The 22,665-nt window shown below is 42.7% G+C and overlaps 1 protein-coding gene across 1 annotated transcript in view; it reads right to left on the bottom strand.

Moving 5' to 3' along the window:
* LOC134349352 (actin filament-associated protein 1-like 1) overlaps positions 1 to 10,735 on the bottom strand; it is a 209,034-nt gene extending 198,299 nt beyond the window's left edge. Inside the window, exon 1 of the mRNA XM_063053532.1 lies at positions 10,616 to 10,735. Within this exon, the coding sequence (XP_062909602.1) occupies positions 10,616 to 10,631 (16 nt within the window). The 5' untranslated portion in view covers positions 10,632 to 10,735. The remainder of the gene's footprint in view (positions 1 to 10,615) is intronic.
* Between the last annotated feature and the right edge of the window lie 11,930 nt (positions 10,736 to 22,665).

Raw genomic sequence — 22,665 nt, 5'->3', positions numbered from 1 at the left:
ACAACTACTTATCTTTACTATAAAGTCTACAATAGATCAAGAAGGAGGATTTCCATTACCCACCATTTGAAGGGCAACATGATGGGCAACGAACACTTGCATCCTGCTAATTAACAAACAATACTTATATGGCAAAGAAGCTAATTTTGGCAATGGAAAGATTCTGCATTTGATGGAAATTATGATTTAAAAAAGTTGAAAACGCTGGTAGTACTCAGTACAGAGAAGGCAAATCAGACTTAACACTTTATTTCAATGACTTTTGATCAGAACAGTTGAAAGATCAATGTTTTCACAATTGCCACTGTTTCCCACTCCACACATGTTGTTGAACAATTGAGTATTTCTACTTTTTTCCAGGATTTGATGAGCATCCGTCATACTGCGCTGTTTTTTGGTTCAAGGATAATCAATTCATTCACTTACATACCTACTTAGAATACCCATGAAATAATTCCTGAATTTTGGTTGCTATTGTTATATATTTAGGATTTTTGAGATTTTATGTGAAGCAGTCTAGTGAATACTTGTTACTTACTGCACACCATTCTGGAAAAACGTTATTACAATGATTACTGGACTCTGTCCCAAATTATTGTTCTTTGTTTATAAAGTTGGTTGAAAGTATACTTTTACAAAAATAAATCTCAGATATGAATGAAAAAAGATGCTTTCATTCAGGCATGACAGGAAAATAAATTAAACATTACCAAAAAAATACAAACAAGAGAAAATATGCAGATGCTGGGAGTCTAAGCAACACGCACAAAATGCTGGAGGAACTCAGCAGGCCAGGCAGCATCTATTAATATAGTTAACATTTCAAGCCAAGACCCTTCAGCAGGACTGGAGAAAAAAAGACGAGGAGTAGAGTTAAAAGATGGGGAGGGGGGGGAGTGGTGAAGTAAAGAGCTGGGAAGTTGATTGGTGAAAGAGATTCAGGGCTGGAGAGGGGGGAGTCTAATAGCAGAGGACAGAAGATCATGAAAGAAAGAAAAAGGGGGTAGGAGCACCAGAGGGAGGCGATGGGTAGGCAAGGAGATAAGGTGAGAGAGCGAAAAGGGAATGGTGAAGTGAGGGGGGCATTACCGGAAGTTTAAGAAATCGATGTTCATGCCATCAGGTTGGAGGCTACCCAGATGGAATATAAGGTGTTGTTCCTTCAAACGGAGTGTTCCTCATCACGACAGCGAGGAGGCCATGGATTAACATATCGGAATGGGAATGGGAAGTGGAATTAAAATGGGTGGTGGCCACTGTGAGATCCCTCTTCTTCTGGCGGATGAAGTGTAGATGCTCAGTGAAGTGGTCTCCCAATCTACGTTGTGGCTCATCAATATATAGGAGGCCACACCGGGAGCACTGGACACAGTACATGAACCCAAAAGAGTCACAAGTAGTACACCTGCCCCATATACCTCCTCCCTCACTACCATTAAGGGCCCCAAACAGTCCTTCCAAGTGAGGCGACATTTCATCTGTGAGTCCTTTGGGGTCATCTACTGTATGCGATGCTCCCGGTGTGGCCTCCTGTATATCGGTGAGACCCTATGTAGATTGGGAGACTATTTTGCTCAGCATCTACGCTCCATCCGTCAGAAGAAGCAAGATCTCCCAATGGCCACTCATTTTAATTCCACTTCCCGTTTCCATTCCAACATTCTCCGTGGAGGAGAAGATGGCGGTGCAATACAGCTTGCAGCAGCCACTCTGGTGAATGATATCTGTTATCTGTCAAGTAGGGTGCCGTGCACAATCCTAATTTGATGGAGACAGACGTGACAGCACGGAGGAACATCTGGTGAAACTTCTGAAATGCCTGGTTCGCTGCCGCTGCTACTGTGTGATTCAGAATCTCCGGAGGGCAAGGCCCCAAGTCCTCGGCTTTGCTTGTTGCTTGGCGACCGGGGCGGGGTTGAAGCACTCGGCAGAGATGCTACTCGGTGTCGGAGGGCTGGTCGGAGGCTCGAGGTTTTCAGATGGACTCAGAGTCCGCTGCGGTCGGGTGCTTCCAATGCATTGGCAAGTTTGCGGCGCTTGGAGGTTCATGGCAGGGAGAGTTTCTCCCTTCTACCGTCTGCGTGAGATGATGGGGCTATCGGGACTTTGAGACTTTTTTTACCGTGCCCGTGGTCTGCTCTTTATCAAATTACAGTATTGCTTTGCACTGATGTAACTGTATGTTATAATTATGTGGTTTTGTCAGTTTCAGCCTTGGTTTGTCCTGTGTTTCTCTGACATCTTTCTGGAGGAACATTGTATCATTTTTTTAATGCATGTATTTCTAAATGATAATAAACGAGGACTGAGTGTCCTCATAATCTAATCTAATCTAATCTAACATGTCAGTCCCTGGCCTCCTCTACTGTCACGATGAGGCCACACTCAGAGAGAAAGAACACCACCTTATATTCCGTCTGTGTAACCTCCAACCCGAAGGCGTGAACATCGATTTCTTGAACTTCTGGCAATACCCCCTTTTCCCCTTCACCATTCCCCAACCCCTTTTCCCTCTCTCACCTTATCTACTTGCCTCCCCTTCGCTTCCCTCTGGTGCTCCTCACCGCTTTTCTTTCTACCATGGCCTTCTGTCCTCTCCTTTTAGATTCCCCCTCTCCAGGCCTTATCTCTTTCAACTTCCCAGCTCTTTGCTTCATCCCTCCCCCCACCTTTTAACTCTACTCTTTGGCTTTTTCTCCCCAGTCCTGCTGAAGGGTCTCAGCCCGAAATGTCGACTATACTCTTTTCCACAGATGTTGCCTGGCCTGCTCAGTCTCTCCAGCATCTTGCGTGTGTTACAAAAAAATACATTTCTATTATCAGTCACTGATAGTCACATAAATTCTTTTTGGCCTATCCAGTGTACTCCACATTACAGTTATATTTTGGGTATCACAATATTTTTACATGCATTAAAAACTGAAAGTTCAAAGTATAAAGTAAATTTATTATCAAAGTACATATATGTCACCATATACAACCCTGAGATTCATTTTCTTGCGGGCATCCACTATAGGAAAATAACCATAACAGAATCAATGAAGGACCACACGAACTTGGTCATTAAACTAGTGTGCAAAAGACAAGAAATGCAAATACAAAAAGAAAGAAAGAATAATAATAAATAAAAATGCAACAAATATTGAAAACATAAGATGATGAGTTCTTTAAATTGAGTCCATAGAATGTGGGAACATTTCAAAGAAGGGCCAATGAAGTTGAGTGAAGTTACCCCCTTTTATGATCTCTTAGGAGATACTAAAAATAAAATACAAGGAGATATTAAAAATTAAATACATTTTACTTAGGGGACACAGTGTATTATTAGATTATGAGGACACACAGTCCTCTTTTATTGTCATTTAGTAATGCATGCATTAAGAAATCATACAATGTTCCTCCAGAATGATATCACAGAAACACAAGACAAACCAAGACTGAAAAACTGACAAGAACCACATAATTATAACATAGAGTTACAACAGTGCAAAGCAATATTTAGATTATTTAGATTATGAGAACACTCAGTCCTCTTTTATTGTCATTTAGAAATGCATACATACATTAAGAAATGATACAATGTTTCTCCGGAGTGATGTCACAGAAAACGGGACAAACCAAAGACTAACACTGACAGAACCACATAATTATAACACATAGTTACAACAGTGCAAAGCAATACCATAATTTGATGAAGAACAAACCATGGGCATGGTAAATAAAGTCTCAAAAGTCCCCGAGTCGATTGACTCCTGAGTTCCCAATAGCAGGCGGCAAAAGGGAGAAACTCCCTGCCATAAACCTCCAGGCACCGTCAACTTGCCGATGCCTTGGAGCAGCTGACCACAGCCACTTCCATCCATCCATCCGAAAACTTCCAGCTTCCAACCAGCCTCTCTGATACAGCCTCCCAAGTGCCATCCTCTGCCGAGCGCCTTCAACCTCGCCCTGGCCACTAAAACATGCAAAGCCGAGGATTTCGGGGCCTTTTGCTCCGGAGATTCTGGTTACCACACAGTAGCAGTAGCAGCAAAGCGGGCATTTCAGAAGTTTTCCTGATGTTCCTCCATACTCTCACGTCTGTCTCCATCAAATCAGAATTATGCACGGTCCCCTACTTGACAGATAACAGACATCACCACCGAAGTGGCCGTGCGCGCTGCTGGCCTGTCGCCATCTTCTCCTCCTACCGTAATTTGATAAAGAACAGACTATGGGCACGGTAAAAAAAAGTCTCAAAGTCTCTCGAAAGTCCCATCTTCTCACGCAGACGGTAGAAGGAAGAAAAACTCTCCCTGCCATGAGCTTCCAGCACTGCAAACTTGCCGATGCAGCACCCTGGAAGCACCCGACCACAGCCGACTCTTGAGTCTGTCCGAAAACTTAGAACCTCCGACCAGCCCTCTGACACCAAGCACCATCTCTGCCGAGCGCTTTGACCCTGGCCCCGTCAACAGGCAATAGACAAAGCCGAGGATTTGGGGCCTTCCCCTCCAGAGATTCTCGATCGCGCAGTAGCAGCAGCAGTGAAGCGGGCATTTCAGAAGTTTCTCCAGATGTTCCTCTGTGCTTCTCACGTCTGTCTCCATCAAGTTAGGATTGTGCACGGTACCTACTTACAAATACAATATCATTTCGGAGCGGCCGTGCACGCTGCGTCGCACCACCATCTTCCCTCCCCTCCTGTATTGGGAAATCTGCTCAATTCCTCTACAGCACAGCATGGAAATATCTCTAACTGGAACTTCCAGCGGTACTTTTTGTAGAAGATGCAATCTGCCTCAGCCAGAAGCACGTCCAGACCTTGCTTGAAGGAACTCAGTTGAATATGGTTCAACCTCATACGAAGTCCACCATTCTCTGAGAAAAGAATCAGCTCCTAGACCAAACCTAAACATGGCCCAATACTACTTCAAATGATGACCCATGATCCTCTGCCAGCCTATTCAATCGGAGCATAATATCTTCACTTTCGCATCCCACAAACCTATATCTAATCAACCCCTTGGCTATATGGGAACATATTTTTTATATTAGAGATGACTATGTTCACCAGTAACTTCATATTTGTTTTTAGTTGATTACAAGAGCTCCAAATGTGTGCATTCCTGAGGCTTCGTCTCCCGTGAGTAACGACTAAAATGTTTTGTATTGGAAATTAGCCTGGTGATTCTCTTTGTCACACATTGTGCAAGCAGCCCAGAAAAGAACATCACATTCTAAGTGAGGCCCAATTCATGTTTTATATACTTCGTTTTGGATGATAAAATGTTCAGTGGATACACCACAATCCATTCTATGTGCTGGTTCACAGCAATCTCTGACTTTGATACTTTACCCTGAAGGGTATACATTGCTCAGGGTTTGTATAGGTAAACACAGCACTTTTCGGATTAAGTATTATTCGCTAGTCATTGCTGCGTATATTATCCTGACCTTAGGTGCTGTCTGTTTGGAATGTGGCCATTCTCCGTGTGACCATGTGAGTTTCAGAATGCTTTGGTTTTCTCTCACAAAGCAAAGATGCATTGGTTGGTAGGGTAATTGTCCATTGTAGACTGCCCCTTGTGCGTAGATGAATGATAGAATTTGGGGGGGGGGGTTATTAGAATAAAAATCAGTGTAGGATTAGTGTAAATGGGTGCTTGACAGTAAGCACGGACTTTGTGGGCTGTATGACTTAATCACTAAATTACATATGCTATTGACTTTCTTAATAGACATTTACCACACTTAAAACAAATGTAGCTCTTATGTTAAAGCATGTTAAATGTAAATAGTTAGAATCTCTGAATCAATTTCCATGATCTCCTGCAGTAAGCATGGCAGGTCTATGGAATCCGTGGAGAACAGAAATGTTGTTGCTGCAGATTTCCTGCCACAGTTACAAGAGACACTGAGAATCTCACTCTCCCATTACACCCACCTCATCTCACTTACACTCATCATATTCAAGTTCTAAGTAGATTTATTATCAAAGTACATATGTCACCATAAACAACCCTGAGATTCGTTTTCTTGCACGCGTACTCAATAAATCCATAGTATAATAACCATAACAGAATCAATGAAAAATCGCATCAACTGAGCGTTCAACCAGCGTGCAAAAGACAACAAACTGTGCAAATACAAGAAAGGAGTAATAATAATGTATTAAATATCAAGAACATGAGAAGAAGAGTCCTTGAAAGTGAGTTCATAGGTTGTGGGACATTTCAATGATGAGGCGAATGAAGTTACCCCTCTGGTTCAAGAGCCTGATGGTTGAAGTGATTCAGGTCTAAGGAAAGGCAATTCCAAACCACAAGTCGCCAGCTGCAAGACACACGCACCTAATAGTCTGAACCTCAATTACTCATCAAGGCCAATATAAATTAGGAATCTGAGACTGCGCTGCAGAGCTGTCCATCAAAGAGAACTATAGCAAGCCAAGGACGCTGCTTCCTACTCAAAGGTTTCTAGCAAAGCTGACAAATAATCTCATTACCCAGGCTAGCACTAACCTGAGTGAGTCAGAAATATAGAGAACTCTACATATATATATGTACACATACTCACCTACATTACTGATTCCTCCTCTGTGATGTTATACAATAAAATACAGCATATACATAATTACATCATAGATCCACTGAGAATAAGAAATATTGAATGATCAACCAAATGTAACGAGGATGAATTTTAAAAAAATAATTCTTACTAAGTAAACAGTTAATATTTCAGTGAATGCATCCTTCTTCAAGAAAGCTTCCAGTTTATACCAAATTTATTTTGAATCCCATGGAGCATGTGGAAACCTTCCAATACCCAGGCGGCTCTCTTTTTTTTTTCTCTTTCTTTCTTTTTAGGTAGGACCATATATGGGAGGGGGGAGGGTTAAGGGGGGGTGGGTAGATTTTATCTTTTCATGTATTTTTTTTGAAAATTTAATAAAAATTATATTAAAAAAAGAAAGCTTCCAGTTAGCACCTTTGTTGTCTTGTTGCCTCTATCATATAAAGTTCAAGCATATTTTCGTCATAACCAGCCTGCACAAGGAATAACCATACTGACATTGTTTGACAATGGTCAAGAACTTGCCTTTCAGTTGTAGTTCAATTTTATACAAAATACTGCTCTAAATTATATCATATAATATTACATTCCATTCTATTATCCTTTTATGGCATATTAGAGATTAGTATTTTGCTTTTCCTTGTATCAACAACAGAGTTGACTGTTAGGTGAGTGGAAGTGACTGTAACATTCAAGGTGGGGCTCAAGTCCAGTACAATGATGAAAAACACTTGGCTAAACTTCCAGCATTCTCTGCAATTTGTTAATTGTTGTTTTCTCTCATCTCTAGGCTCTGTAGAACCTATTTCTTCCAGATGTCTTTTCCTGCCCAACTTAACACAATTTAGTGTTATTTTCATCTTTACTCACATACATTTTCTTAAAAAATGCTCACCACATGAACCTACTTTCAACACTTTCCCCACATTCACTGACAACAGACATCATACATTTGGCTCCTGGCACCTCAGGGAACGGTGCCGGTGAAGTGACAAGTCACCAGAGTAGCACAATAGAAAACTGAATTTAAACCAAATCATAAGCAGCTGTGGAATTTAAAGACAAATAATTAATGTGAAATTAATAAAACCGAATGCATCAACTGTAATGGTAACACAAAATATCCAGTGTTGTAAACACCTATATGGTCCAGTAATATACTTCAAGAGAGGAAGTCGCCAGTTTCCTTAGATATACATTGCCGAATAGGCCCTTCAAGCTGCACCACCCAGCAAACTCCAACAGCAGCGATTTCAAAGTTCAAAGTAAAGTTTATTACCAAAGTACATATGTCACCATATACAGCCCTGAGACTCATTTTCCTGCAGGCATACTCAGCAAATCAACAGAATCATAACTATATACAGGATCAATGAAAGACAACAAACTGTGCAAATGGAAATATAAATAAATAGTAATGAATAAACTTGAAACATGAGATAAAGAATCCTTAAAGTGAGATCATTGGTTGTGGAAATGTTTCAATAATAGGGCAAGTGAAGTTGAGTGAAGTTATCCTCTTTTATTCAAGAGCCTGATGGGTGAGTGATAGTAGCTGTTGAACCTGGTGGTGCGAGTCCTGAGGCTCTTGTACCTTCTATCTGATGGCAGCAGTGAGAAGGAAGCATGTCCTGTGCGGTGAGATTTCTGATGATGCTGCCCTTTGACGGCGTTTCATGTAGATGTGCTCAGTGGTTGGGAGGGCTTTACCCGTGAGGTACTGGGCTGAATCCACTACACTTTGTAGGACTTTCCATTCAGAGGCACTGGTGTTCCCATACCAGATGTGACGCAGCCAGTCAATACACTCTCCACTACACATCTATAGAAGTTTGTCAGTGTTTTAGATGTCATGCCGATTCTCCGCAGAGTCCCAAGGAAATAGAGGTTCTGCCATGCTTTCTTCACAATTGCACTCATGTGCTGGGTCCAGGAAAGGTCCTCTGAAATAGTAACACCCAGGATTTTAAAGGTGCAAACCCTCTCCACTCCTGATCCTCCAATCAGGATTGGCTTATGGACCTCGGGTTTCCCTCTCCTGAAGAGTACAATCAGTTCCTTGGTCTTGCTGACATTGAGTGTTGTTATGACACCACTCAGGAAAATTTTCAATCTTCCTCCTGTATACTGATTTGTCACCACTTTTGATTCAGCCTACAGCAGTGGTGATATCAGCAAACTTAAATGTGGCATTGGACTGTGCTTAGCCACACTGTCATAAGTGTAAAGCAAACAGAGCAGGGGGTTTAGCCCTGTGGTACACCTGTGCTGATGGAGATAGTGGAGATGATGTTGCTAATCCGAGCTACTGGGGGCTACAAGTAAGGATATCTAGGATCCAATTGCACAAGGAGGTTTTGAGGCCACGGTCTTTGGTGTTTATTGATTAGGTTTGAGGGGATGATGGTATTGAATGCTAAACTGTAGTCAGTAAAGAGCATCCCAATGTACGCAACTTTGCTGTCCTGGTGTTCCAGGATTGAGTCAAGAGCTAATGAGATGCCATCTGTTGTGGACCTGTTGCTGTGGTAGGCAAAATGCAGCAGATCCAAGTCACCTCTCAGACAGAAGTAGATAAGTTTCATTACCAACCTCTCAAAACACTTCATCACCGTCGATGAACTCTAATCTAATCGCAGGACAATTTACAATGACTTATTAACCTACTCGGCAGGTCTTTGGACTGTGAGAGGAAACCGGAAGACCCGGAGAAAACCCACGCATTCCACGGAGAAGTAGGGCAAAGACTCCTCTCAGAGGACACCAGGATTCAGCTCCGAGGCTCCGAAGTGTAATAGTGTCACGCTCCCCGCTACGCTACTTTGGCAGTGACCTCAAGCCTCCCACTGTATTGATCTAAATATTGGTCCATCAGCAGTTCGGGATAGGTAATAAATGCCTTCTCAACAATGAACTAGGAGCGTCAGTTTAGAGTAGCGGTTCCGCACTGCATCCCCAAATAAGTAAATAAATTAAAACTATCACGGGGATTGTTAGATTTCCATGTGAAATTCTGCTCTGTCTGAATGTCACAACAGAACAAAACTAACTCTCCCCCAACCCCCATACACTTAACTATTCTAGTTTATTTCACTCATGCCTACTGCCAGCATACCACTAAACATGAACATCTGGATGGGTGAGCAACCCTCTGCAAATGGGACCTGGCTCAGCTGGCCGGGGTTGTGCCGCGGCCGCACCTGGGTGTTGGTCAGCAAATGAGAGATCAACTCGGGGCGCTGAGGATGATATCATCAGCAGCAGCGATATCCCACTCGTACTTGCAAGCAAGGTTCAAGTATTTGTCACTGTAATGAGATCTCAACATGTCAGTTCAACAGATCAACCCCAAATGTCATTATCGCTGTTTTCACTGGCAAAGTGAAGGCGAGGGCTTTTGCTTCGTAAGTGAGTCAAAATCGTGGCATGCAGGGGACGACGGGGAGATGCTTATCTACTAGCCAAATAAAATATACAGATTGCTACAGTAGTCAGTTACAGCATCAGACATGCATTTTCTGGACCTTTGATTGTATTTCTTTTGTTTATCCTTCTATTCGACTTTACAGGAATCGGGAAATGGAAATAAATAACATACTTTCCGAGAGGGCCAGAGGAGACCAGTTTTGAAAACAGACTTTTTATCATTTCCCTATCGTGAACTCTGAGGCATCAAGAGAGAACTCGAGAGAAAGATGGTATATAAATCTGTGCTTTCGGATGGACCCCAGGTGTTACACAGCAACGGCATCTGGAATCAAATCGATTTCCACCGTGAGCTCCTGAAGATGCAGTGTAACAGGAATGGGAATTACAATCATCCGGTCCTCTTTAAGGTAAATTGCACGCAAGATGTCTAGGTGCACACATTTTAGTGTCTGGAGAACTTAACAACAGGGTACCCTCCATTTCACGAAGTCGGCGCAGCTTCTGATTTCAAGACCAGTCAACCGTAGCACAGTGATTACTTAAAAATTGCTGCACATGTGCGCTTTGAATTAAATGTTCAGTCTGGTTCTAACTGCTTCAAAACACAAGAGTACTTGAAAGTTAAACTTACCACTCTTTTTCTCCATGGTCAGTTAAGGGTCACAAATGAAAGAGCATGAAGACGGCAGTCACCAGGACACAGCAAAGAGCAACGCCGCCTCCGTCCTATCGGGGACACCCGCTTGCTCGGACTCCAGGACAATGAGCATCCCGCTAGTTTCTTTGGTCTCCCCAGTGCCACGGTTAGAAAGAAACAACCGCCCAGGGTCCTAGCGCCCTCTACCAATCAAATAGATACAAGGACAGCTGCTACTCAAGATTAAGATTTGAAATATTCGGGTTTTATTTTATATTCAGTTGGGAGGTATGCCCCACTCCCAGTTATTTGTATTTAGTTAATTCTGGATTTTCTGTTAAAATAGGAAAGTGTATCACAGTGCATGTTTTCTATCACAATGCAGCTACTTTGGATAACTATATCCCTAGCTAAATACATTTGCAGCTTGTGTTGAGTGTTGGCCTACCCACTGCTTCACACATTGTCTTTGTTCAGGACACCTGATCCAGAGAGGAGAATGAGACAGTGCAAATAAAGCAATTAAGAGTGGGAGCTTGTAAAGGGATATGAGCAGACTCCAGCGACTGTCAGAGAACTGCATAAGCATTGGGTGATGGGATCTGTGTACAAACGTTTTGATGTGTTAGTTCACCCTATCATTAGGGATCAGTACACAGACTGGTGACATTCCTGTGGTTGTCCATATTTCCACACACTGGGCGTAGGCGGTCACCTCCCCCAGGTTACCACAGCCCAGTGCTTCCTTGCTCACTCCCTTGTCCTTTCTGAAGCAGGATGGTTGATTCCCAACAGGAGCCACAATGAAAAAGTTTGGTTGAAGCAGATGTTTGTCCCTGAAGAATTGGATCTGCCATATAATTATTGCAAATTACTATTGTTAAAAAATGTTTCTCCCATTTTATTTATCTTGTCCATAAATCAAATATATTTTATAAGATTCATCCTGGAATTTAGGTAGTTTTAGGAATGATAATAAATTATGCCTAAATGATAATAAATATAAATAATAAACATAAATGATAAATGAAACAAATTGTACATTTTTTTGTGTTCTGTTGCTGAGCAGCAGTGAACCATCTGATTGGCCTATCAGCACTCTTTTTGGGAACTAGTTGACTTGATCAGCATTTCTGATCTGGCCATTGTTCATGAATGCACTTAATAAAAAAAATGCCTGTTTGTTCAAAGTTATTTATCACTATTCACATTTTTACTAATGCTTAATTGACCAGCCACTACAGCACAGTACAAGCCCTTCGGCCCACAATGCTACACCAATCTTTTAACTTACTCCAAGATCAATCTAACCCATCTCTCCATTTTTCTATCATCCATGTGCCTGTTTAAGAGAGTTTCTTAAATGCCTGTAATGTATCTGCCTCTACCACCATCCCTGGCAAGGCATTCCACGTGCTCACCACTATCTGTGTAAAGAACTTACCTCTGACACCACCGCCCCCAGAGTTTTCTCCAATTACCTTAAAATTAAGCCCTCCGGTATTAGTTATTTTCATGCCGGGAAAAACTCTGCGGCTATCCACTCAATCTATACCTCTTGTGATTTTGAACACTTTTATCAAGTCACCTCTCATCCTACTTCATTCCAAAGAGAAAAGCCCTAGCTCACTCAATCTATAGTATTTATAAGACATGCTCTCTAATCCAGGCATGCTCTCTAATCCAACATAGTTTCTAAACTTATACTCAATGGCCACTGAATGTCAGTTCGTGATCTGCTGCTGCACTCCAGGGTTCAATGTGTTGTTCATTCAAAGATGCTGTTCTGCACAACATTGTTGAAATACATGGTTATTTGAGTCACTGTTTCCTTCCTGTCAGCTTGAACCAGTCTGGTCATTCTCCTCTGACCTCTCTCAATAATAAGGCATTTTCACTCAGAGAGCTACTCATCAGATGTGTTTTGTTTTTCCACACCACTTTCTGCAAAGACTGGAGACTGTTCTGTGTGAAAATCCCAGGAGAACAGCAGATTCTGAGATACTCAAACCACCCCGTCTGGCACCGACAGTCATTCCCAGTCAAAGTCACTTAGATCGTATTTCTTCTCCCATCCTGATATTTAGTCTGAACAACTGAACCTTTTGACCATGGCTGCATGCTTCTATGTATTGAATTGCCGCCACTTGATTGGCTGATTAGATATTTGCATTAACGAGCAGGTGCACAAGTGTAGCTAGTAAAGTGGCTGCTGAGTGTAGAACTTATTAAGTTGGTGTCATAACAACAGCCTTTCCCTCAGTGTCAGCAAAACAGAAGAGCTGGTTTCTGGAAGTGGGGGTGGTGCAGATGCTCTTGTCTACATCAACAGTGCTGATGGTGCGAGTTTCACATAGCTGGGAGTGAATACTGCCAATACCCCGTCCTGGTCCAATCTATTAGACACCAGGAAAGCTCACTGATGCCTCTGTTTCCTCAGGTGCAAAGTAAATTTGGCATGTTTCCATCTATCTTACCAGCTTTTATGGACAAACGCATAGAAAGCATGACAGAAAACAGCCTCCCCTCCAACTTCTTGTTGGAGCCAACATAATCAAAGATCAGAATCAGAATCAGGTTTATTATCATCGACATGGGTCATGGAATTTGTTAACTTAGCAGCAGCAGTTCAAAGCAATGCATGATAATATAGAAAGAAAAAAAATAAGTAAATCAATTACAGTAAGTATATACATGTATATTAAATAGATTAAAATAGTGTAAAGCAGAAATAATATATATTAAAATGTAAGTCCATTCACTTCAGTTGAGAATCAGAATCAGGTTTAATATCACTGGCATATGTCATGAAATTTGTTAATTTAGTGGCAGCAGTACAATATAATACATGAAAATATAGAAAAAAATAAATAAGTAACTCAATTACAATAAGTATTTAGATGTATATTAAATAAATTAAAAATAGGAAAAATGTAAATAATATTTAACAAAAGTGAGTTATTGAAAAAATGGGTTCAATATCCATTTTGGAATCAGATGGCAGAGGGGAAGAAGCTGTTCCTGAATTGCTGGCCTTCTGTGTGCCTTCTGACTTCTGTACCTCCTTCCTGACACTAACAATGAGAAGAGGGCAAATCCAGGGTGATGGGGGTCCTTAATAATGGACGCCGCCTTTCTGAGGCACCGCTTCTTAAAGATTTCTTGGATACTATGGAAGCTAGTACCCAATATGGAACTGACTAAATTTTCAACTTTCTGTAGCTTCTTTCTTACCTGTGCAGTAGTTCCCCCCCCCCGACCACACCAGACAGTGATACAGCCTATCAGAAGGCTCTCCACAGTACATTTATAGAAGTTTTTGATTATCTTAGGTGACAAACCAAATCTCTTTGAACTCCTAATGAAATATAGCTGCTGTCTTGCCTTCTTCATAGCTGTATCAATTTGTTGGGACCAGGTTAGATCCTCAGTGATCTTCACACCCAGGAACTTGGAATTGCTCACTCTCTCCACTTCTGATCCCTCTTTGAGGATTGGTTCATGTTCCCTCATCTTACCCTTCCTGAAGTCCACAATCATCTCTTTCATCTTACTGACACTGAGTGCAAGGTTGTTGCTATGACACCACTCAATTAGCTGGTATATCTCACTCCTGTACGCCCTCTCGTCTCCATCTGGGATTCTGTCCACAACGGTTGTATCATCAGCAAATTTATAGATGGCATTTCAGCTATGTGTAGCCACATAGTCATGAGTAGAGAGAGAGTAAAGCAGTGGGCTGTTCATAACCCCCTGAAGTGTACCAGTATTGATCATCAGTGAGGAGAAGATATTATCACCAATCCAAACAGATTATGGTGTTCAGGCTAGGAAGCTGAGGATCCAATTGCAGATGGGGGTACAGAGGCCCACGTTCTGTAGCTTGTCGATCAGGACCGTGGGGCTGATGTGATGGTGTTAAATGTTGAGTTTCCTGACATAGGTAATGTCCAGGCGATCTAAGCCGTGTGGAGAGCCGTTGAGGTTGCGTCTGCCATGGGCCTATTGTGGCGATAGGCAAATTGAAGTGGGTCTAGGTCTTTGCTGTGGCAGGAGTTCATTCTAGTCATGACCAACCTCTCAAAGCATTTCAATCGCCGTAGATGTGAGTGCTACAGGACGATGGTCATTAAGGCAACTCACTCTACTCTTCTTAGGCACTGGTATAATTGTTGCCTCTTTGAAGCATGTGGGACCTTCTAGCTGTAGCAGTGAGAGGTTGAAAATGTCCTTGAATACTCTCGCCAGTTGTTTGGCACAAGTTTTCAGAGCCTTATGAGATACTCCATCAGGGCCTGTTGCCTTGGAAGGGTTCATCCTCCTTAAAGACAGCCTGACAACAGCCTCCAAGACAGAGACCAGAGGGATCCCATGAAATTCAGACATTCTCTCTTTTCCCCTCTCCCATTTCCCACCAGGATTAATACAGCATCTACCCTGTTGTTATATGACTATTGAATGTTTCCCTAGAATGATAAGATGGACTTTTGACCTCACTGAAATGTTCCCATGACCTATGGACTCACTTTCAAGGACTCTTCACCTCATGTTCTCAATATTTATCGCCTACATATTTATTATATTACTTTTTTTTGTATTTGCGCAGTTTGTTGTCTTTTGCTCACTGATTGAATGCCCAAGTTGGTGTGGTCTTTCACTGATTCTAATACAGTTATTATTCTATTATAGATGTATTGAGTATGCCTGCAAGAAAATGAATCTCAGGGTTGTATATGGTGACATATATATACTTTGATAATAAATTTACTTTGAACTTTTGAACTTTGAATGTGCATTATCCTTTCATTTCCAATTTAAGAGCTTCTTGACTGCCTCTGTCATCTTTACCTACATCAACCTCACAGGCACCACAGTCCACTTCAAACAAAATTTGTCCCACACATCTCCTTTGAACTTAACCATTCTTACATTAAATGCATGCCCACTGGTATTAGACATTTCTCACTGGGGAAAATGTACTTACTGGCTGTCTACTCTATCTGTGCCTCTCATAATCTTATAAACTACTATCAGATCCCCCCTTAGCCTCTGCTGCTTTAAAGAAAACAATCCAGCTTTGTGCAACCTCTCCTTAACGAACAGATCTTCTAATCTAGGCAGCATCCTGGTAAACCTCTTCTGCACCCTCTCCAAAGCCTTGACATCCTTCATAAAATGGGGCAACCAGAACTGAATGCAATCCCCTAGAATGGTATAACAAACAAAACTTGCCAACTCTTGAACTCAATTTTGAGTAATAAAAGTAAACATGCTATATGCCTTCTTTACCATCCTATCAACCTGTGTAGCCATTTTCAGGGAGCCATGAATGGGACAAATATCCTTCTTGACATTCACAAAGTACTTACTATCCCTTTAGATACGATCTCCCAAAGTGCAACACCTCACATTTTACCCTATCATTCACCCTGATGGGTTAAACTCCATCAGCTATTTCTCCACCCAGATCCACAACCTATCCTGCTGTATTCATTTCCAGTCTTCCATACTATTTACAACACCACCTTGCTTCATATTGTCTCCAAAACTACTAACCCACTCATCTGTGTTTTCATCCTGGTCATTTATATATATCAAGCAGCAGATGTCCTAGGTCAGATTCCTGTAGAACACCACTAGTCACAGACCTCCACCTGGAATAAAATCAAATACTACCCTGTCTTCTATGAGCAAGCCAGTTCTGAATCCAATAGCCAATTCACTAATTCATCATGTATCCCATACATCTTAATCTTTTGTATGAGCCTCCCATGAGAGATCTTGTCAACCATTTCATTAAAATCCACATAGGCAGCATCCACAGGTCTACCTTCATTAATTAGCTTCATCACCTTCCCAAAAAGCTCAGTCAAGTTAGTAAGACATGATTGGCCCTCATTGAGCCATTCTGACTACCCCCAATTAAGCTTTGGGTTTCCAATTGATCATTATTCCTATCCTTAGGAATCCTCTTCGGTAACTTCTCTATTACTGACGTGAGACTTATCAGCCTATAGTTACCAGGACTACCCTTTACCCCTTGCAAGGCTCACTGAGAAAGTAAGGAGGCATGGGATCCAAGGGGACATTGCTTTGTGGATCCAGAACTGGCTTGCCCATAGAAGGCAAAGAGTGGTTGTAGACGGGTCACATTCTGCATGGAGGTCGGTCACCAGTGGTGTGCCTTAGGGATCCGTTCTGGGACTCCTGCTCTTAGTGATTTTCTATAAATGATCTAGATGAGGAAGTGGAAGGATAGGTTAGTATAGGGATAAGCTGATGACACAAAGGTTGCGGGTGTTGGAAATAGTGTGGAGGGCTGTAAGAGGGCTTGCAGAATATAGTATTAATGGTAAGACTCTTGGCAATGTGGAGGATCAGAGGGATCTTGGGGTTGGAGTCCATAGGACACTCAAAGCTGCTGCACGGGTTGACTCTGTGGTTAAAAAGCATATGGTGCATTGGCCTTCATCAATCATGGAACTGAGTTTAGGAGCCAAGAGGTAATGTTACAGCTATACAGGACCCTGGTCAGACCCCAGTTGGAGTGTTGTGCTCAGTTCTGGTCGTCCCACTATAGGAAGGATGTGGAAACCATAGAAAGGATGCAGAGGAGGTTTACAAGGATGTTGCCTGGATTGGGGAGTATGCCTTATGAGAATAGGTTGAGTGAACTCGGCCTTGGAACTACGGAGGCTGAGACGTGACCTGATAGGGGTGTACAAGATGATAAGAGGCATTGATCATGTGGATAGTCGGAGGCTTTTTCCCAGGGCTGAAACGACTAGCACGAGAAGGCACAGTTTTAAGGTGCTTGGAAGTAGGTTCAGAGGAGATGTCAGGGGTAAGTTTTAAAAAAAAAACGCAGAGAGTGGTGAGTGCGTGGAATGGGCTGCCAGTGATGGTGGTGGAGGTGGATACAATAGGGTGTTTTAAGAGACTCCTGGACAGGTACATGGAGCTCAGAAAAATAGAGGGCTATGGGTAACCCTGGGTAATTTCTTAGGTCAGGACATGTTCAGCACAGCTTTGTGGGCCAAAGGGCCTGTATTGTGCTGTAGGCTTTCTATGTTTCTAGTTTCCTTTTTGAATAATGGAACAACATTAGCTACTCGCCGGTCCTCCAGGACCTTGCCTGTGGCTGGAGAGGACACAAAGATATTGGTCATGGTCACAGCAATCCCATTTCTGATCTCTCCCAATAGCTTGTGTGTATGCTATCAGGCCCTGGGGACTTATCCACCGTATATTTTTAAAGAGACCAAACAATAACTCCCTGTTTATTTAGAGATACGGTGTGGAACAAGCCTTTCCAACTCACGGAGCCGTGCAGCACAGCAACCCACTGATCTAACCGTACCCTAATCATAGGACAGTTTACAATGACCAATTAACCTACTAACCGGTATGTTTTTGGACTGTGGGAGGAAACCAGAGCACCCAAAGGAAACCCAAGTGCACACGGGAAGAACATGCAAACTTTCTTACAGAGGATGCTGGAAGTGAACTCCGAACTCCGATGGCCCAAGTTGTAATAGTGTCGCACTAGCCACTATGCTATTGTGGCACCCCAAGTTAATCATTCTTTATCAAAATTCCAGAGCAAATTAGTATGCTCCACACTGATCTTGCCATCCTCAATGTCCTTTTCCTTGCTTAATTCTGGTGGAATGTACTCATTTAGGACCTCACCACATCCTCTGCCTCCAAGCACATAATGCCCACCCCCCTCATCCTTTAGTGGTCCCACCCACTCTATAGTTATCCTCCTGTTCTTGATGTACAGAATACCTTGAGATTCTCTTTAATCCTACTTGCCAAAGACATCTCATGACCTTCTGGCTTTCCTAATTCACCTTCTTTCATTCGTTTTTGGGTTTCTTATAATCCTCAAGGGCTCTACTTGATTTTTGCTTCCTAAATCTTATGTATATTTCCTTTTCCTTCTTGACTAAACTCGCCACCTTTCAACTACATCCCATCCTTTCACATCCTTCTCTGTTTTTGCTAAATTATCAAAACGCTGGAACACTAAGCATCCTTTACTGCCTTCCCTCAACCAAGTGTCTGTAATGGCCACATGTACTAATCTATACTCTAAGGTCATCACGCTTACCTGTAATACCCCTAGCTTTAAAACCCACACACTGCAACCCAGTCATCCCATTCTGTCAGTTACCTGCCTGTCCCTACTGGTCATGTCATCCACCTTCCTCTCAATCCCTCCACATTCTGACCTGGTGCTCTGGTTTCCATTTGCCTGCCAGACTAAATCTCCTGAGCAGCACCAATGAACCTCCTAGCTAGGACGTTCGTTCTCCTCCTGTTAAGGTAAAACCAGTTCCATTTGTACATACGGGTCACTCCTGCCCCAGAAGAGGTTTCACTGATGTTAGTACTTGAAACCTTGCCCCCTACATGAGTCCCTCAGCCATCCATTTGTTCCATCCTTCTATTCCTGCCCTGGCTAGCACGTAGCACCATGAGTAATCAAGAGATTGCTATCTTTGAATTTCTGCTTTTCCGCCTCTTTCCCAACTCCCTGTGCAAAATCTCTTCCCATTTCCACCTACGTCAATTATGCCAATGTGCACCATGACCTCTGGTTGCTCACACTCCCACTTGAGACCGTTTTGCAGCTGCTCTTATACATCTTTCTGGTGCCTTTTCATAGCCACAGAATTACCTGTCTGTCTTGCTAAGTACAGAGCATTGCATCACTATTGCTCTGCCTGGCTTTAGCCTTCCCTGCTGAGCCTCAGAGCTCATCGCAGTGCCAGTGACTTGCTGCAGCCTCTATGCCCCGATACCCAGCAGAATCCAAAGGGATATACTTGTTCCTGAGAGGAATGGCCACAGGTGAACCCTGCAGCGACTGCCTACTCTGCTCATTTCTCCTCGTGCTCACCTTAGGCTTAGACCTTAAGACATAGAAGCAGGATTAGCCATTCAGCCCATCGAGTCTGCTCCACCATTTCATCATGGCTGATCCTGGATCCCACTCAACCCCATTCACCTGTCTTCTCACCATATCCCTTGATGCCCTGACCGATCAGGAAACGCTCAGCTTTTGCCTTAAATATACCTATCGACTTGGCCTCTACTGCAGTCTGTAGCAGAGCATTTCACAGATTCACTACTCTCTGGCTAAAAAAAATTCCTCCTTACCTCTGTTCTAAAAGGTTGCCCCTCAGTTTTGAGGCTGTGCCCCTTAGTTCTGGATACCCCACCATAGGAAACATCCTCTCCGCATCCACCCTATCCAGTCCTTGCACCTTGAGTGAACAACAAAATAAAACCATACTTATGACTTCTCATTGAAGCCTTTTTTAAGAGCTGTTCTCACTTCCCAAGCATAGGCAACTTACTCAGCCTCTTGAGTTAGTTGCCAGCTTCCTTTCTTCCTACCTTCCTTCCCTCCATCCCTCATTCCTCCTTCCTTCCCTCATTCCTTTCCTCTCTCTTTCCTTCCTACCCTTTCTGCCCACCCCCTTCCTTCCTTCAGTACCTCGTCCCTTCCTTCCAAGGCTCCAGTGGTATCTCACAAAAGACCCCAGCAAATTTCTACAGATGCATTGTGGAGAGCATTCTAACCGGTTGCATCACGATCTTGTGTGGAGGCACGAATGCACAGCATCAGAAAATACTGCAGAGTGTTGTTAATTCAGTCAACTCCACCATGGCATTCGCCTCACCTCCACTGATACATCTTAATATGGCGATGCCTCTAAAAGGCAGTATCCATCATTAAGGACCCTAATCACCCAGAACATGCCCTCTTCTCACTATTACCATAAGGGAAGAGGTACAGAAGTCTGAAGTCACACACTCAGCATCTTAGGACAGCGTCTTCCCCTCCACCATCAGATTTCTGAACAGTCCATAAACCCATGACTACCTCATTCTAAAAGTGAGCAGCCAGAAGTCTTGGCACATATTGGTACCAAAGAGTAAGCAATCGTTGTTTCGGGCCGAGACCCTTCATCAGGTCTGGTGGCTGAATCATGGGTTTAAGAAGGGTCCTGATAAAGCATCTCGACCCAAAATGTTGACTGTTTATTCTTTTCCACAGATGTGCCTGTCCTGCTGAGTTCCTCTAGCATTTTATGTATGTTGTGTAAGAACAAGATGATTCACCAGATGAAAGTGTGGCAGAGGAACTGGTGTAGGAGGCAGGGGTTCGGATCTCTGGATCATTGGGATCTCTTCTGGGGTAGGTACAACCTGTATAAAAGGGGCAGATTACACCAGAACCTAAGGGGGACCAATATCCTTGTGGGCAAGTTTTCTAGAGCTGTTTGGGAGAGTTTAAATTAACTTGGCAGGGGTATGGGAATGGGAATAATAGGGCTGAGGATGGGTTAGTTGGTTGACAAACAGAGGCAGTGTGTAGTGAGACTGCAGGTGAGGAGAGGCTGATGATAGGGTAACATTTCAGTCAATGTGATGAGTTGCAGTGCAAAAAGGGGACAAAATCAAAAAGGGTGATGAATACAGGACTGAAAGTTCTATATTTGAATGTATGCAGTACACAGAATAACTTGTACAGAGATGAACTTGTAGCACAATAATGGATTGGCATGTATGATGTTGAGAGCATCACTGAATTGTGGCTGAAAGAAGATTATAGCTGGGAACTTAACATCCAAGGATACACATTATATTGAAGGGACAGGCAGGCAAGCAGAGGGGGTGGGGTGGCTCTGTTGGTAAAAAATGAAACTGAATCATTAGAAATGGGTGATATAGGATTGGAAAGTATAGAATCATTATGGATTGAGCTAAGAAACTGCAAAGGTGAAAAGACCTTGATTAGAGTTGTGTGCAGACCTCTGAACAGTAGCAAAGATGAGGTCTACAAATTACAATAGGAGATAGAAATGCATATTAAAAGGGAAAAGTTAAAATAATCATGGGGGATTTTAATATGTAGATAGATTGTGAAAATTAGCTTGGTACTGGATCCCAAGAGGGGGAGTTTGTAGAATGCCTGTGAGATGGCTTTTTAGAGCAACTTGTCATTGACCCCACTAGGGGATCAGCAATTCTGGATTGGGTCTTGTCTAACTGGAACTGGAATTGTTTAGAGAGCTTAAGGTAAAGGAACCCTTAGAAGGCAGTGATCATAATATGATAGAATTCACCCTGCAATTTGAGAAGCTAAAATCAGACGTATCAGTATTACAGTAGAGTCAAGGGAATTATAGAGGCATGAGAGAGGTGCTGGCCAAAATTGATTGGAAGGGAACACGAGCAGGGTTGATGGTGGAGTAGCAATGGCTGGAGGCTCTGGGAGCAATTCAGAAGGTGCAGGAAAGATCCACCCCAAAGAAATAGTATTCTAAAGGCAGGATGAAGCAACTGTGGTTGAAAGAGAAGTCAAAGCCAACATAAAAGCCAGAGAGGGCATATAACAGAGCAAAAATTAGTGAGAAGTTAGAGGATTCGGAAGCTTTTGAAAAACTAACAGAAGGCAACTAAAAAAAGTCCTAAAGGAGGAAAAGATGGAATATGAAGGTAAGCTAGCCAATAATATTAAAGAGAATACCAAAAGTCTCTTTAGATATATAAAGTGTAAAAGAGAGGAGAGAGTGTATATTGGACGGCAGGAAAATTATGTTGGAGAGGTAGCAATGGGGGACCCTTAGGAACCAGTGATCTTAATATGACTGAGGTCAAAGTTACAGGGAAGTAGTCACCCTGTAGTTGCAGGAGGCGAGTAGCTGGGTGAGGATCAGGAGAAATGGATATAGGCAGTTAGAGCAGAGCACCCATGTGGCCATGTTCCTCGAAAACAAATATACTGGTTTGGATATTTTTGTGGGTGATGACCTTTTGGGAGAATGCCACGGTGACTGGGTTACAGGCACTGAGCATTTTTGTGCAGAAGGGAAAGAGAGAGAAGAAGGAAGTGGTAGTGATAGGGGACTTAATAGTGAGGGGAACAGACAGGAGATTCTGTGGATGTGGATGAGACACCCAGATGGTGTGTTGCCTCTCAGGTGCCAGGGTCAGGGATGTCTCAGATTGGGTCCACAACATTT

The sequence above is a fragment of the Mobula hypostoma genome, chromosome 7 (genome assembly GCF_963921235.1).
Source record: "Mobula hypostoma chromosome 7, sMobHyp1.1, whole genome shotgun sequence".
Classification (NCBI taxonomy): Eukaryota; Metazoa; Chordata; class Chondrichthyes; order Myliobatiformes; family Myliobatidae; genus Mobula; species Mobula hypostoma.
The sequence above is the reverse complement of the archived record's forward strand: the minus strand, read 5'-3'. Positions and strand labels throughout refer to the sequence as shown.